Source organism: Abramis brama (genome assembly GCF_963993115.1).
Source record: "Abramis brama genome assembly, chromosome: 3".
Taxonomy (NCBI): domain Eukaryota; kingdom Metazoa; phylum Chordata; class Actinopteri; order Cypriniformes; family Leuciscidae; genus Abramis; species Abramis brama.
In genome coordinates this window covers 30,563,255-30,580,504 of record NC_139965.1, presented here as the reverse complement: position 1 = coordinate 30,580,504, position 17,250 = coordinate 30,563,255, and the positions used below count along the sequence as shown (strand labels likewise).

The 17,250-nt window shown below is 38.7% G+C and overlaps 1 protein-coding gene and 1 long non-coding RNA gene across 2 annotated transcripts; one reads left to right on the top strand and one right to left on the bottom strand.

The window, feature by feature from the left end:
- Positions 1–2,728: 2,728 nt before the first annotated feature.
- Positions 2,729–16,946, bottom strand: lrp3 (low density lipoprotein receptor-related protein 3). Its single transcript, XM_084107844.1, has 8 exons — positions 16,193–16,946; positions 13,390–13,528; positions 10,336–10,541; positions 8,494–8,888; positions 7,790–8,011; positions 5,305–5,777; positions 4,597–4,729; positions 2,729–3,782 (listed from the first exon to the last, which is right to left on the bottom strand). The coding sequence occupies exons 1-8, from the start codon at positions 16,275–16,277 to the stop codon at positions 2,943–2,945; spliced, it is 2,493 nt and encodes an 830-aa protein (XP_083963970.1). The 5' UTR covers positions 16,278–16,946; the 3' UTR covers positions 2,729–2,942.
- On the top strand, positions 7,961–8,601 carry LOC311078838. The gene is made up of 3 exons (XR_014605290.1): positions 7,961–8,040; positions 8,340–8,374; positions 8,506–8,601. It is a non-coding gene; the product is annotated as an uncharacterized lncRNA (long non-coding RNA).
- Positions 16,947–17,250: the final 304 nt, after the last annotated feature.

Here is a 17,250-nt window from a genome sequence, read left to right as displayed (position 1 = left end):
AAACATTAAAATGTTAAAAATATTTACAAAAGGCAAATACAGACTGCAATGAAAAAAGAAGAGAGAAGTCAGTCCAGGGCAGTGGTTCTCAAACACAGGCCTCCAGTAAACTTCCAAGGGGGCCGACTTAAAAAATTATATTAATATAACTTAATTAAAAGGCTAAACACACACACAAAATCAAAATAATAATTATTTTCCCTTTATACATATTGTTGATATTAAAGTTCAACCAGTTCTTGAAACTTGTGGAAACACAAACTTAATCTTGATTAATTCAATATTTCAAGACCGCTAGTTTTTGTTATTAAAATGGGGGTCTTCAAATGTTGTGTTAGACAATGGATGGTCTCCGAGTCAAAAAGTTTGAGAACCACTGGTAAATAGGTTTCAAGCTGCTGGCCGAATAACCCCAAAGACTTTACTGTGGCTGTATCTGCTGCTTGATCTCTTCCATTGAATTTTATGTGAATTATTCAGGACATAAAGGACACTATTTAAAAAAAATGTCAAAGAAATAGTCACAGAAACTACAAGCAAGTGAAGTATTTTAGAAGTACTTTTTTAAAGCCATTTAATTGAACCCAGAAAATGCACGACTTCTCTAATGGCACTGAATCTAAATGTTTCACATTGTAATAAAACAAACTGTATAAAATCTGTCAATCTCTGAAATGGCACATTCTTGAACCTCTTGTGATCAGAGATCCTCCAGTCTGAGCATGGAGGATGGAGGAGATGTGTAAAATAACAGGCAGTCGGCCAGCAGAGAGAACATACTGACCCTTCAAAGATGGGACCAGCTTTTTAGTTTGATTAGTTCTTATTTCCGAGCTTGGAGCAGGACCAAGTGCGCTAAAGCAGCAAGTTTGACTTGCACAGTGTATGTGGCACTACATTTAAAAACACGGACATACATTCATGGAAAAGGCAGCGACGTAATCTTACTGGCAAAAAAGTCCCTCAAGAGCTAAATGCATGAATGCAAATGAAATTGAAAAACAAAGACAATAACTGGTGTGAGCTCAAACACAAATGTGATATTGAGTCATTTTCCAATGACTCTGTGATGTCCTGATGGCTTCAGAACTTCAGACTACAGCTTAACAAAGTAATCCATGTTAACTGCTTCTCTCTCTCATTAACCATTATACAATCCCTGAGTTCTGCTTCCCTTAAGAAAAGACATGAGGGGGGGGGGAAGCTTCTTAACATTAACTCGTGTCATTGCTGGACCTTCCATTATATTACAAAACAAACCTTAAAAGATGATACATATTATCGCTAAATCAGCACAATGCTCCAGTAGTCTTGAGGATATAAGATCTTACACTACCGTTCAAAAGTTTGGGGTCAGTATTACTTTTATTTAGCAAGGATGTATAAAAAACATTACTAATTACAGTTTTTACAACAGCCTTGGTGAGCATAAACTACATCTTTCAAAATCATTAAAAAAAACCTCACTGACCACAAACCTTTGAACGGTAGTATATATATATACTGTATATATATAAAAAACATAGAGCACAACCAACAAACATTTAGATCTGATTGTGTAAAGCATAATTTTGAGATAACTGTTTACTTCAGATAAAAATTAAACTAAAAATTTGGGGGGGGGAGGGATAGTGCTGTATTGTGACCCTTTGTAGGCGACACTGAATCTCTTATAAGGCGTTGGGGAGGTAAGAGGAGATCTCTGAAGTCTTTTCAGACTTTCTGAAGGTCAAAGTAGAATGTTATTGATGAGAAGTAGAGATTCTGGCATATGAAGTTCTGTGTTATTGATATGATATTCCATGAGGGATAGTATTTATGCACATATGTGTGCTTTAGTGTTGTAGCCACATTGATAATGTTTTTTGGTGATTTCTAGCATGTGAACAATCATACTGAATGCTGGAGCTGAACTGTGAGATCATCTAATCAAGTATGACCAAAGAAAAAAACTGCAGTGTCTGAGCTAAGGTCGACTCACTCATCGGTGTTCTACTCTGACGGCAAACATTCTGCAACTACAAGGCTCCAAATCTGCAAGTACACTACCATTCAAAAGTTTGGGGTTGCTGAGAGAAAGAAGTCTCTTCTGCTCACCAAGGCTGCATGTATTTTAACAAAAATACAGTAAATCAGTAATATTGTGAAATAGAATACTGAAACATCATCACAATTTTTAACTGTTTTCTATTGTAATATATTAAAAAAAATTATTCCTGTGATGACAAAGCTGTATTTTCTGATCCTTCAGAAATCATTCATATATGCTGATTTGCTGCTCAAGAAACACTTATTATTACCGTATTATTAATGTTGAAAACAGTTGTGCTGCTTAATATTTTAGTTTTTTTCATTCAATTCTAGAACAGCATTTATTTGAAATTTATGTAACAATGTAAAAGTCTTTATTGTCACTTTTGATCAATGTAATGCATCCTTGCTGAATAAAATATCAATTTCTTTAACAAACAAACAAATTCTAACCGATCCCAAACTTTTGAACGATACTGTATGTTTACATGCTCTTCAATTTCAGTCCAACTAAAGCAATACTTTGTCTTTTTCAAATGTCATGTAAATGCTTTAGCCTGACTGAAATAATACCAGTCTGTTATTTTGCAAAGTCAGACTAACAGACCCAGGCGTGACTGGCTGTCGGCTTCGTCCAGCATGTACACACGCTATCCAGACTTCAACTGGCCTTGTGACATTTTCCAAAAAACAGAAGTGACGCTCAACATGTCTTTAATCCTTCAAATATTTGCATTCAAATTGTGTTATATATACAGTCAGATGAAGTCTGTAGCTCGACTATGCAAAAAGCTTCATTATACTGCGCATGTAAACGTACTTTATGACTCTGGATGGAAGGCTGTTGGTTGAACCTGGTAAGGCTCACTGTGTTGGCACAAAATCAGAATAGGGAGGCTGATAAAGGCTTCTCAGTGCACTAACAGAATCTCATCCTCTTCCTCCTCACTAGTTGTGAGTCTGCAAAGCCTGACACAGTCACCAGGAACATCTTCCGTTCCTGATGATTTCCTGGAGTGTCCATGAGCATCTGTGAGCGAGTCTGTGTGTGGTTTTCTGAATGTAGGAAAGCTCCTCTGCTCCTCAGACTGACCGCTGGAGGACGTGGGTGACTCGGGGGAAGAAAGCGGCGAGATGCCCACAGAGGTGTAGCGTAGGAGAGAGACTCCTCTGAGCTCTGCAGCCAGTTCCTGCACCAGCCGTCTGGAGGATCTCGACCGGCTCGTTCTGCGTTTGGGGCTATCGGGGGGTCCGGGCGGACTATCGGCATCTTTTTGTTTTGGGGAAATGCCCTGTTTGGATCTCGCTCTCATCCCCTCTGAACATCTGTCATCTTCATCATCTTCGTCCTCCAGGGTGTCAGAGGTGGAGCGGGGCGAGCTGGGCGAGGGCAGAGAGAGAGGAGAGGCCGGAGACTCTCTGTCAGGTCGGCAGAGGGCCTCAGTGTGAGCCTGCAGCGCCAATCCCAGCGCCACCGTCGAACAGGACGGCGGAGTCTGTCCCACACTCTCTCGCGACTCCTCGCCGCCATCGTCCGCTGTGTTGTAGGTGTGGAGGCTCAGATCGGGGTGTGCGTTTGTGTGCGTGTGACCCGGAGGCGTGAGGAGAGGGATCTGACCCCGTAACCGAGAGCCACGATGGAACAGGCGATTCCACAGACGACCAAGACGCCGCCGTGACGAGGAACGACGAGAGGAGTGGCGGCGAATCTGCCTCCGCATAGCCGAACGGAGATTCTGCAGGACAGACGCCTGAGAGAATAGAGAAACAGACTCTATCAAATAACTGTCAGTCATTCAGTTGGACTCTCTACAGTTACTATGGAGACAGCGTTCGCCCGTTTAATCACATGATGCAAACTCCCGTACTTGCCGACAGGCCGTTGAATAATTGAAAAATAACGCTAACCACAGCTCAAGACATTGTTCAGATGTTTTATTTCAAGACATTTGTTTTATGTTCTTAAATACTCTAGTGTGAGTAGAACTCATTTCTTACGCATCTTATCTTAAGCCTCTGTTGCTAATTTGTAGAGCTAAAAATACGCAGTCCGTTAAAAAATGTCATATAGCTTTTCAGTTGAGAACAATTTTATCATGGAGACTCAGAATCAGACAATATTTAAAAAGTAATTTAATGGGGAAAACATGGAAATTGTTTGTCATTTTTATCATATTGTTTGCCATATTTGTTTGCTTAGTGTCTTTGTGGGTTTTGTGGAATCGTAACTGAACTGGCACAAAGGAAGTAGAATTCACTGAATTACAATTCAGACAAACAGGTAAAGTCATTCTGAGAAATTAAGCATTTTTTTCAATTTAGGTTTAAAATTGTATTCAATATAAAGAAGAAATAAGGAAATAAATTAAATACAAATTTGTTTTTCAAATAAACCAATCTGCAAATCTTTTTAAACTTTCAGATAAGACATTGTCAAGCCATTATTCAAACTTTGTCATCCTTTTCTAGTTAAAAATGACACTTATTAAAATTTCTTTTAATTTCAAATTTGAATTGCAATCCTGTATACTACTTCAATTCAAATTCAATGTCATATTCACACACCTGTGTGGGGTTGTAGACGGGAAAGTCATCCACGGGAGGTATGAGGCCTTGAGCTATCAGTTGACCATAGGAGGGCGGAGCCTCCCTCTGAACAAACTCCGCCTCTAGTCGGGTCATCTGGGTTTCAAAAGCTCTAATGAGAAAGAGGAACATACAAAGGCTTTTAAAAAAGGAAAGCTACTGAACACATGCAGGCAGGCAGGCTAGGATCTCCAGGCGCTGTTTTACTTTGACAGTTTGATGAAGTGCAAGTATTTTAGGTGCTGCTGTGTCTTTACAAGGCTAACTAGAGAAAAACAGCGCATCATCCCCCAAAGCAACAAATGGGCAGAAATTTACAGAAATAAATTAAATTTTAAAATAATATTTTGAATTGTAATAATATTTCACAATATTACAGCTTTTACTGTATTTTGATCAAATAAATGCAGCCTAGGTGAGTTCTTTCAAAAACATATATTTAAATACATTAAGCAAAAACAAAATTTAGTCAGAAAAAAGAAAATTGCAAATGGGTTAAGAAAGAAAAATAAATAAAAATAGAAAGAATTATCTTACATAATTTTTATTATCAAATATATAGATCTTGTTTTATTAAGAGAAAAATACAGATAAAAGAAAAAAAGAATCCAGGAATCACTATACAGTTCCTGATTTATTTTGCTATGAGTTTAAATGCAAACAGGAAACGGATGGAAATGACCTCACCTGTACTCTCTTGTCCTGAGCGAATAGAGTTTAAAGGCACAACCCAGTGCAATGACCAGCAGCAGCCCGCAGACCAAGCTGCCAATCAGAGCCGCTGTGATCACCTTCCTGGGCACAGACGCCAGACAGTCTCTTTCATCACTGCCGTCGAGACAGTCCTCTTGCCCGTCACACCGCCACGTCTCAAAGATGCACAGGTTGGTTCCGCAGTGGAAGTTTCCAGGCTGGCAGTCAAAACAGTTTTTCTCATCCGAGCCGTCGGGGCATTTCTTCTGGTTGTTACACCTCTCAGAAGCAGAGTAACACGCCCCACTGCCACCCTCGCAGGGATACTCTCCTGGCTGGCACAAGGGGCAGTCCTCCTCATCTCGCCCCCCAGGACAATGCCAGTAGCCATCGCAGCGCTGCAGCTCAGAGTAACAGCTCTCGTCTGTGCCACATGGATGCTCACCTGGAAAGCAGTATCCCTTAACCTGCAGAGAGAGGGGTGGAGGTTAAACACCATTAGTGTCACAGTGTCATAAACTGTAGTAAGCACAAATTATTTCACAGTTTTGCTTAAAGGAGAACTCCGGTCAATTTTAACATTGAGCTTATTTTTTTGTAAATTTGGAGTGCTGTCAATACAGAGAACAACGACAAAAATCGGTGTTGCCTACACCGTGTTATCCTCTTTTTAAAATTTGCACCCTGTTGACTTCAATGGGGCAAGTTTTAAACCTGCTTTTAGCTTCTTAACATCCTTGATGTGTCATTACCCAGCCACAAGTGCCCAGCCATGTGAGTGATTCCTTCGGAGTGAACACGGTGAATCTGACTGCAGTAGATGTGAAAGATATGAATAAAAGTGATGTTATTTCAGCCAGCGCACATACCTGTATTTACATCCTGTTTTCGGTCGAAGTCCAAAGTAGTCGATTGTCGAGTTCACGCGCGTGATCATAGGTAACTAAACAATGTTAAAATTGACCGGAGTTCTCCTTTAAGGATATCTAGTTAAAGCTGCATTGTGGAACGTTGGCCTCTCTATCGCCATTTGTGGTTAAAACATTTAACTGCAGGTTACTTGTGGAGTTTTTTTGTCAGTTGTGTTTCTGCAATACAAGAACTAATCATGTAAACCTCAAATTTCCTGCTAAATTTCACCCAACCACTTAAAATACATAACTTATTTTCAACTGATTATATCTGGGGTTGATAGACTTTTTTAAAAAGTGTTTTTGAAAGAAGTCTCTTATGCTCTCCAAGCCTGCATTCATTAGATCAAAACATTAATATTTTTAAATTAAGCAATAAGCCCCTTGAAGCCGTGTTTTACAGTGGATTTATAATAGCTAAGGGGCGTTGTTAGGCACGACGTGGAGCATAACGCTTTTATAAAATGGTTACTCCATAAAATATTCATTTTAATATTTATGTTATTCATAAAATAAACACCAGCAACAAAAAAAAAACGTTCCTACGCCAAGCAATGTAGTTCCAAAGAGGTTGCTAAGCAACATATGCAGCAACAAAGAATCACAAACGGCAGTTGCGCAGTAACACTAATGTAGTGCGGTCACAGGTGTATGTTTGTCGAGTAATTTACAATGGCTTCGAATGCGGCTCAACCAATCAGAATCAAGGACCGTTTTATATTATTACAATTTAAAATAACTGTTATAATATATTTTAAAATGTAATTTATTCCTGTGATGGTTTTCAGCAGTCATTAATTCCAGTTTTCAGTGTCACATGATCCTTCAGAAATCATTATAATATGTTGATTTGCTGTTCTACAGTTAAACAGTTGTGCTGCTTAAAATTTTTGAGGAAATCAGAATACAATATTACAGGATTTTTGATTAATAGAAAGTTCAAAAGAACAAAACTTAAAAATGTTTCAAACATCAAGCTTTTATAACTACTTCAAACATAAACTACTTCAAACTTCAACCTTTTTAAACTACTGCATAGGTTTGTCTTGACTTTTTTACAATCTATTTTGAAATCGAAATCTTTTGTAACATTGTCAATGTCTTTACTTGACTCCTTGCTGAAATAAAAGTAACTTCTGTGCCTCAAACAAACACTAAACATCATTCAAAGACTTGTTGCCATTAACTTGGGCAATTCTAGTGATTATTTAATCCTAAAAAGCACTTTGTTTACACAAGTAAAAACTACTTTGTTTCTAGGTGGAGTGATTAAAAAAAGGCTGTGTGCCCTAGCCCTTGTTGCATTTAGCCAAACAACAATAAGATTAGAGCTTGTCAGACGGAGGAAGTGTTTTCTAGCTTTGTGAATTTGTGTGCTGTCAGTGAATGGACTGTGGTGTGTGGCTAAGACAATACAGATGCATGCAAGCACAGAAAGACCAGACAATTCTACACTGTACTGATGCAAAGTATTCCAACAACATAGACAATGTCAATGAAAAATGGAGAGCATCATTTATCAGCAGGAAGCATACAAATGGTCATTAGCATCAGAGGGAATAAGAGACCTGGTAGGTGGCATTGAATCCATGTCCAGGGCTGTGTGGTTTAGCATGGTAGAAGAGGCTCATCTGTCCCTGGGAAGACTCCAGCAGAGCTCGTCTGTGGTTATTATGGTGAGAGAGACTCTGCAGAAGGCGTTCTGCACGCTCTCCCAAACCATCGTAAACACGCACAGAGTCTCCCACACCCAGCTGTAGGTCCACCTGCAGCACCAGTGGCTTTGGGTCCTGAAGCAAAGACAGTCACGAGGAACACTGTAAGTGATTTGATAATACTTGCAAATTCCAGACTGGCAAACAAAGTGACTGGGGGAATTTTTCTTACATATATTTCTTGAAATCATCAGAAAAGTATGATATTAGAAATAGAACTACATGCTGTTTGGGTAGCAACACTGTTTTGAAACAACACCAATGCCTATGGTAATTTCCTTAAATGTAAAATGACAACTTTACAGTTCAAATAACAAATGTTTTGACAAAGTTTTATAAAATGATGAACCACATGTCTGAACAAAAACGGCTTGAATGAAAATGCAAAATCACTCTTTCACAGTAGGTGGTGCTTATGGAAAAGCAGAAATACATACTGTAAGTTACCCATGTACACAAAGAACATTTGTTTTCATAATTGCAATCATTCAATGTCATAAAGACAAATTTTGCAGAAAGGCAACTCAAAATAAGAATGACTGAGATTCTTATCATACTTGTGTGTCCAGGAACCACGTGCAGTGAAGATCTGTGCCGCTGCTCCTGTTTGGACGGAAAAAATCAGGTGAGGCAAACGTCCCGTAGAAGTTGACTAAGCGTTTTCCACAGGACGTGTCGGGGCAGTGGGACTCGTCAGATCCGTCAGGGCAGTCCCGGGCTCCGTTACAGCGCAGAGACACCGGCAGACAGCGGGTAGATTGGATATCAGAGCACTGCAAGGTGCCTGGCGGACACAGACTCACCCGGGCGGATGTGGGTGGGGCGGCACAGATCCTTTCATCTGTATTGTCTCCACACTCATCCAATCCATTACAGCGCCAGGAACGTGGAACGCACTTACCGTTTCCACATAAATATTCGTCGTTCTCACAACTACTCTGACCCAGTCGACCTAACGAGAAAAAAACAGACAAGAGAGAAGAAGAGATTTGAGTATTTTGCACACGTAAACACTGACACTGTTCAAAAAAGCCAATCAAATCTACCCACTCTGCAGATGGTGTTTGCCTGTTGACAGCTTAACAAACACAGCCGTTCAGTATTATTGATTGAACTGCACCTCTAAGGAAAATGCACAAACACAGCATTTCACCCCCCCACACACACTCACTCACTCAATGACATGCACACATGCCCTGTGGAGCTGAGTAATGACAGCCCATTATCTCCTTCATCTTCATTAGCTACATATTAGATCTAATCAACAGTGGAGATCTATCTAAAACGCACTGAAAGTAGTGTTATCCAAATATGCACATCAGTTCTCATAGTACATTATGTAACATTAGCGTTTATCACGGCTCTATGGCCATACACTATTGATCTGCTAAGCCTGCATTTGCCTGGTCAATCTGTGCTTACGGTAAATCTATATGCGGCGGAAAGAGTCTTCGTGATTTAGCTGCTTTCTAACGCAGGAAGAGAACTAAATCTGATGAAAATGAATAAAGTATAATAAAACTATGCCAAATCATTTTGTATTAAACCCTAGAACACAAAAGTATAATATGGCATGACCACTTCTTCTGAACACTGTTTGAAGATTTAAAGTATTAGTTCACACACAAAAAAACGAAACATTTGTTTGCATTTGAATAATGCACACAACTTCTCTAAGGATTAGTGTTCAGTAAGGTTTTTGTTTTGTTTTTTGTTTTTAGCAAGGATGCATTAAAACAGTAAAGACATATATAATGTTACATTACAAATTCTCTTACATTTTACATTACATTTACATACATTTGCAATACGTTACATTTCTGTTTCAAATACAACTTGTATTCAATTCATCGAAGAAAAAGAATTAAGAAAAAATGTCATGGTTTTCACAAAAATATTAAGCATTTCTTGAGCAGCAAATCAGCATATTAGAATGATTTCTGAAGGATCATGTGACACTGGAGACTGGAGTAATGATGCTGAAAATGAGCTTTGCCATCAAAGGAATAAATTACATTTTAAAATATATTACAATATAAAGCAGTTATTTATACTGTAATAATATTTCACATTATTACTGTTTTTACTGTATTTTTGATCAGTTGCATGAAAAAAAATCATAGCGCCTGTCAATTGGTCACAAGACACACAATAACCAATAACATGACACCAGATTTGAATATAGGGCACGAGTTGCATTAACTATTGGATTCTTATTGTATAACACACCTTTATATATATATACAAATTTTTCTTTCATGCTCTGTTTATGTTTCATAGAAGAAAAACAGTTATATGGGTTTGGACCATAATGATTAAGTAAATGACTGCCCATGTTTGAGTGAATTATTCTTTGAATAGGCTCTCATGGAACATATGCACACTCTAAGCTCACTCACCTCGTATATAAGACAGTCTGAAGCCCTGTGCCTGTCCGGAGCTGTTGGCCTGAGAGTGGAAATAGACCAAGACTCGTCCTCTGGAGGAGATGAAGGGAGGAGGAAGAACTGAACCACAGAACCGATACTCAGCTTTCCATGTGGGGCCGAGCAGCAGCCAGTCCCCCCTGCAGTCCCCCGTGTCCTCCACATCAAAGCTGTGAAAACTGGACACGGTAAACACATGGTGCTTAATGTATGCGATGGAACTGCACACTTCCACTGTACAATAATGTACAAGAACACTTCCAGAACAATATCATCAAAAGAAGTATGAGAGCCACAATAAATGAGCTGCTAAAAATATTTACAGAAAATGAAAATACAGAACAGCTTTTACAGTATCACTGCATAGCAGTGATTTGTTTTCTTCTCTTTGAATAATATATTTTTTAAACCTTTTTCACAATAAATGGGTCAGTCTTACTTTGCAGCATGTCCCCATCACATTTGTTTTATATATTGTATAATATATTAAACTATTTTTAAAGATCAAATTATTTATGAAAAATCATATGATTTTATTATGAGGTGTGTGAGAGATAAAATCCAGTACCATTACAGAAGAATGGGCCTTTTGCAGCCACTAACTTGACAATGTTACACATCTATTGCCCTGTTCTCTTTCTCCTGCACACTCTCTCCAAATCCGCCAAGACTCTCCAAGTCTCCTCTACTGTTTTACAATCATCTGAAGATGTTTCAATGCAAACCTGCAGTCTGCAGAAGAGTAAATCAGTTTCATCTTGTTTAATTTATATGACATACATTACTGAACTGCACTATCATTGCAATCCCAGCAGTAGTCTGTATGTATATAGTCATTAAAATACAGACATTCAAACCTCCTCTGGCTGTCAATCACATACACATTATGCAAAGCCTCTGAATATTTCAGACAGGACTCAACAATAAGGATGACCTGATGACCTGGGGCTAGTGCCAGAGAGTTTTGACAGTTGGCAGAACCATCACTTCACTAGTGCTGCAGTGTCTTATATTTGGTGATCATAAACAAGTGTTTTTATCCCCCACAAACTTAAATGTTTAGTTTTCTGTGATATATTAACCATTGTTGTGAAAACTGCTGATGTGTGTCTGGCTGACACAGAAGAGGCTTTGTCGAAATTGCAACAATGACTTGTGATAGACTCAGAAATAGTTGAAAATTATAATAAAAAAAATTCTGAATACCATCAGTTTCCTTTCCAGCAATAATTAAATGTACATTAAAATAAAAAATAAATTATTAGATACTTAAAAAAAAAAAAGTTTAAATGTGACCCTGGACCATAAAACCAGTCTTATGGGTAATTTTTTTCAAATTGACATGTATACATCATCTGAAAGCTGAATACATAATCTTTCCATTGATGTATGGTTTGTTAGGATATGACAATATTTGGCCGAGATAAGGCCCTTTCACACTGGACGCGATTTTGACGCACGAATAATTTGCGCGATGGTTTTATTTTTTGATCAGCTGTTTGTGTAATGAGCGCTTCCACACCGAACGCGAATGTGCTGCGGCTTTTTTTTTTTACTTTTGCGACGACAGAAAAGGCTTCAGCCAATCATATACTACAAGGACAATGATTGTGTGGCGTAGCATTGCCAACCAACTCGGTTATCACGACTGTGAGTATGTTGTGTGATAGTTTTAGTCGTTGTATAGTCCTGTGCTGTGTAGGCTAGCAGGCTAAACTACATATGGGATAGAAAGCTATCGTCAAAGATAGAGATAGAGACCGTGTTTACGCGGCTCATGTGAATGGTTTTGACGCGAACTATTCGCACACGAACTATTCGCTTTTTCGTTACGCATCCGGTGTGAAAGGGCCTATACAACTATTTGAAAATCTGGAATCTGAGGGTACAGAAAAATCGGAATATTGAGAAAATCGCCTTTAAAGTTGTCCATTTCTATTGGCGATAGTGCTGCATCCATTCACAAAAATAAATGTTTTATATATTTAAGGTGGGAAATTTACAAAATATCTTCATGGAACATGATCTTTACTTAATATCCTAATGATTTTTGGCATAAAAGAAAAATCTATAATTTTGACCCATACAATGTTTTGTTGGCTATTGCCACAAATATACCCGTGCAACATAAGACTGGTTTTGTGATCCAGGGTCACAAATATCTAACAATACTTTACGTTTTTTGCTTTCTAACAAATCTTTATGCTGGTACTACAGAATGTCAGCAATCAACTGTCAAAAGTCAACTAGATCAGTGAAAGAAATCCTTAATTCCAATTCTCCATCTCATCTTAGTTTTAGTTGAGTGGGTTCAGATTTTCAGGCAATGTGAGAAATCTGTTTGATAGCACTTCTACTCAGCTTTTAGACAATGAGTAGTTAGCCAGAATGGATTCAAAGAAATGATCAGAACTATTATCCTTTTCCACCTTAGGGTTTCCTCCAAGAACAGATCTCTGAGGAGAATTGGGGGATGATGTCATGCTTTTAGATAAAATCATTACATTAAAGCAGAGTCAAAGCCCAAACACACACACACACACACACACACACACACTCACAGCAGTGGTATGAGAGGCGAGAAAAAGTACATTATAAAATCCCTGCAGTCAGCTCAAGCAATACAGCAGTCTAGGCGCTTTCAAACGGAAGACTACACAGACCAATATACATGCTGCGCACTTGCAAACAGGCTCATAAACATTGAAATGCACAAATCAGTTAATTAGTTTGAAAGAAACCTTACATTGTTTTTGGTCTGGAAATATCATACATTCAATTGACTAGTAAAAGCCATTAAGGGCCCTAACAGTGAAAAAGTTGTCATGACAAATGTGAAAGTTGTCATGACAATTTCTTGCAGAGAGGAGAAATGCTAATTCGTAAAACATTTCCAATATCAAGATACCATGAAAAGGACAGCTGCTGAACAGGCACTATAATCTTGTAATGTATCACGTTAATAGGAATAAACAAGACACTGCTCATATAAATCACCACAGCGAGAGTCTGCTTGTGTGCGTCTACCTTATTGTGATCACATCTCCACGGCTTCCCTGTATATTCCAGCTGCAGTTCACTCCGGCCGGGTAGTTGAGGGGCCATGATGGGCTGTAGATCACTCCTCTCCTCTCAGTGTGTAACTCCACCTTACCGCCACAGGCAGCTGAGGAACACACACAGAAGACATGGGCATTGTTTGTGTGTGACCACCGCTGTCACACTGTGATTGAGATGGCATCAGCACATCACATCAGCCTTTATGGATTCCTGAGTGCATGGTAGGTACCTGTATATATGATATCACTCAAGAAGGATCAGAGAGAGACACACAATACTCAATTTAGTGTGGAAGTGTGTGAGAGTGTGTGCTAATGATTACGCATTTGGGCAGAAACACAATAAGACAAGGAAGAAATAGTCTGGGAAGCAACAGAAATAGTCCAGGAAGAAACAGAAAGTGCAAAGGAGCGTATAACCATACACCGTTTTTCTTTCTTTCTCATACATCATCTTTTTCTCCTTTTATCTATGCTGAATCACTGTAAAGTCTATTTAAATAAAAAAGGATAGTACAGAACTGTGTGTATTTATGCATGCATAAATTTAACATCTGTAAAGAAAGAAGATTTAGGAAGTAAATGTTTATCAAAGGCAGGTTCAACAAACCTTGATAGATTTTTACTATATAACCATTTTAATGTTTGCATTTAATTTATTAGCAGTAGTAGTAGTAGTCAAACATAATAATAATACTTCAATTTTCAGTCATTTGTCATTACTGGGTTTTTAAATATTGTACATAATATATATATAAATATAAATTATTATTAATAATACTCATTTATTTAGGGCTGAACATAAAAACAAGAACATTTCTCAATAATATTTCCATGACTTTTTATCAGTAATAGTCTAGTAATAATATCACAATATTCAAATTCCCTTATATTTCCTCGTTTGGTGTGCAGTAAGATCCCTGAATATAAACGGCAGCACATCCCTAACACTTGTAAACGGCCATCTCTCATACACCCAACGACAGTTTTTACTCTACATAATATGATGATGTCTAGGGGCGGCTGAATGCCTTAGGCAAAGCTAGAAGAGCAGAAGCTAACACTCTGTTCTTTGTGTGAGAGAACAGGAAAGAGATCAGGGGAATCCCTGCAATACAAGTACAAATCATTTCTGAGTACTTTTAGATGTTGAGTCTCAAGGCTCATGATCACCTCACTGACATACTTTTACATCCCCAGATACAAAGAGCACACATAACCTGAACTCAGATCAGTCTTACCTATATTCTTTCTGTATCTTTTGGCTGCTGAAAATTTTCTGCTTGGTTTCTCTCCTCCAAAATGACATTCTAGCAAATCACCTCTACACATAAATGAGAACATTTTGTTGTTATTGTGATGACTGGCACAGTTTTTTTTTTTTTCAGAACTACTGCAAACAATTACAGTAGATGAACATCTTTATTGTCTTAATTTACCAGACTGAACATTCTCTAAAAGGAAAATGTGTCAATATCAGTGATACACACATTTAGTAGGAATAAGATGCCTGGTTACAGGATATCTGTAGTCAAAGAGAACGGCTTGTATGTGTGTGGATGAGAATGATAAAGAAAGAGAGAAGAAGGTCCCTTTGTCTGTCTGTGTGTGAGGAAGAAGAGCTCTAGGTGTCACTGGTCCTATCAACACACCCCCACCCCCAACCAAACCCTCATTTGTCACCACCCCTTCACTGGATACCACCACCTCCAACAAAACACACACATTCATCCTCTTTCTGTGCTTCTGTCTCTGATATGAGAGGATCTGCTAGGTAAAAGCAGATGTCTCTTTCTCACATATTCTCTCTCTTCTAGCTGTGATTGTTTGTCGAGTGTTTAGCTGACATCAACAAACCATGTGTTTCTTAAGCAAGCCTAGAGTGCTGTCTGGGAATAGACTGAGGGTGAGATCAGATCCCCAATACTTGGCAGACTGTGAAACCGTTGCTTTAGCTTTAGTCTAGTTGTGGACATAAGAATTTATCCTCAAAACTGATGCTCAGAATGCTGAGGAAGTAGAAAAGGTCACTGTGCACTAGTCATCACTATGTTATCAGATTATCTGATCATAATAGTATTCGAAAATATATATTTTTTCCTCTACAACAAGTTTGTTGGACTTGGATGCTGGAGCTCAGCAAGTTTAAATGGTCTCTCAGTTTGACCTGCCGAAAAGTGTCACAAACCCCTTTAAAACTACTAAACAGACCAGACTGGGAGAGCAGCAAACCATTTTAAAAGAGTTGAAACTCTTTTTTTCAATGAAGTGGTAACCGATATGTGGTGTCAATTATAACAAGGTGTGTAGAACTGCACGTAAACAACTTAATTTGCTTTTTATCCATGAAAGACTGCACAATAACACAAATTTGTCAAAACAATTCACAATCTGCCAGTCGGTCTTCGAGGAGATCAGACTGATAAGGCCCTGTTTATAACTGTCATGGCAACAAGCCAAACGCTGATCTGTCCTCCTGGATTTTCCCTGTACGAACGCTGCAACACCTGCGCGCGCCGCTTAACCTTTCTTTGTCATCGGTGCCATTCCCATACTCCAACCTATAATCACCTGCATCAGGTCTTAGGAGTGAAATAATATTTAATATCATTCTGACACGTGGGTGAAAAAGGTCAAATGTAATAAAAAGTGATTAGACCTTCTGATGTAAATATACCGCACACCTCACTCTTTTGTTCTATACAATATATAACAATTGTGTGTGTGTGTGTGTGTATGATAATATCACAATCCCTAAAAAGTCTACTTACCCACACAAACCCAAGCCCAACGCAGACAAATCCATTTCATAAGGTAAAGCCGAATCGAACCGATTCTCTCCATCATCACCGTCATCTTCTTGTTGTTCACAGCTCAAGTCATTTCCTCATAATCCAAATCCAGATATATATATATTTTACCACGTATCTCATGTCGGTTTCACGCTTACGGTCGATTTAACTTCTTGCGCGAGCATCAAAAGCGACGTCTCTCCCTGTTTTCGAGCGGCTCCTCATTGCGCTGTATGGAGGGAACGGCAGAGAGACGTTCAGGGGAGAGACGGGATTGGAGGTTCAGGAGGGACAACATAGAATAGGACACACACTGATTCTTGAGGCGAACACTACACCTTTGACATTTACTAACTTAATCACTATCTTATCTTTGAGTAATAATATCGTTCCACTACCTCTATAGTGGTACTTGGTGCCAAATTGTCAATTATGTAATAAGCCCTGATGCATGGTGAAGTAATCGCGGCAATGCAGCTCAGTGGACTCCTGTCCATCACAGACTACTGAGCGCATCACATGCGAAACAACACTGCAACACCAAGATAAAATGATGCTGATCAAACGTTAAACGCCAAAATGGTCAACTGAAATGCAACGTCTTAAGAATCGACCGAGGGTACTCTTGTGAGACATTCTGCTGTATGCTAATAATGTACACTGACATTTTTTCCTGAAATTTGCCTTGGTTTGTTTTCATGGTTTGTCTGGGGGAGACTCGCTCGCCAGCTGTGAGGTCTGTGGCAGTGAAAGCCTGCACTCTCGTGGACGGAGGGATGCATCGTTGCAAAGCATGGCGTGCGCACCATTTTCTTATTTACATGCTTGCTGAACAATATACCATATCATATGAGAGCCATTTTAAATATTTCTGCACAGATTGGTTTCAAAATACAAAAAATGTTGCTCTGCTTCTGCAACGTAGGCTATATACGACTTGAATATTTTGCCATATATTTACAGTTTAATTAGTCCATTTTAAATGTTTTGTTTTATAGCATATGTTATTGTTTTATACAGCGTTTTGTACCTGAATG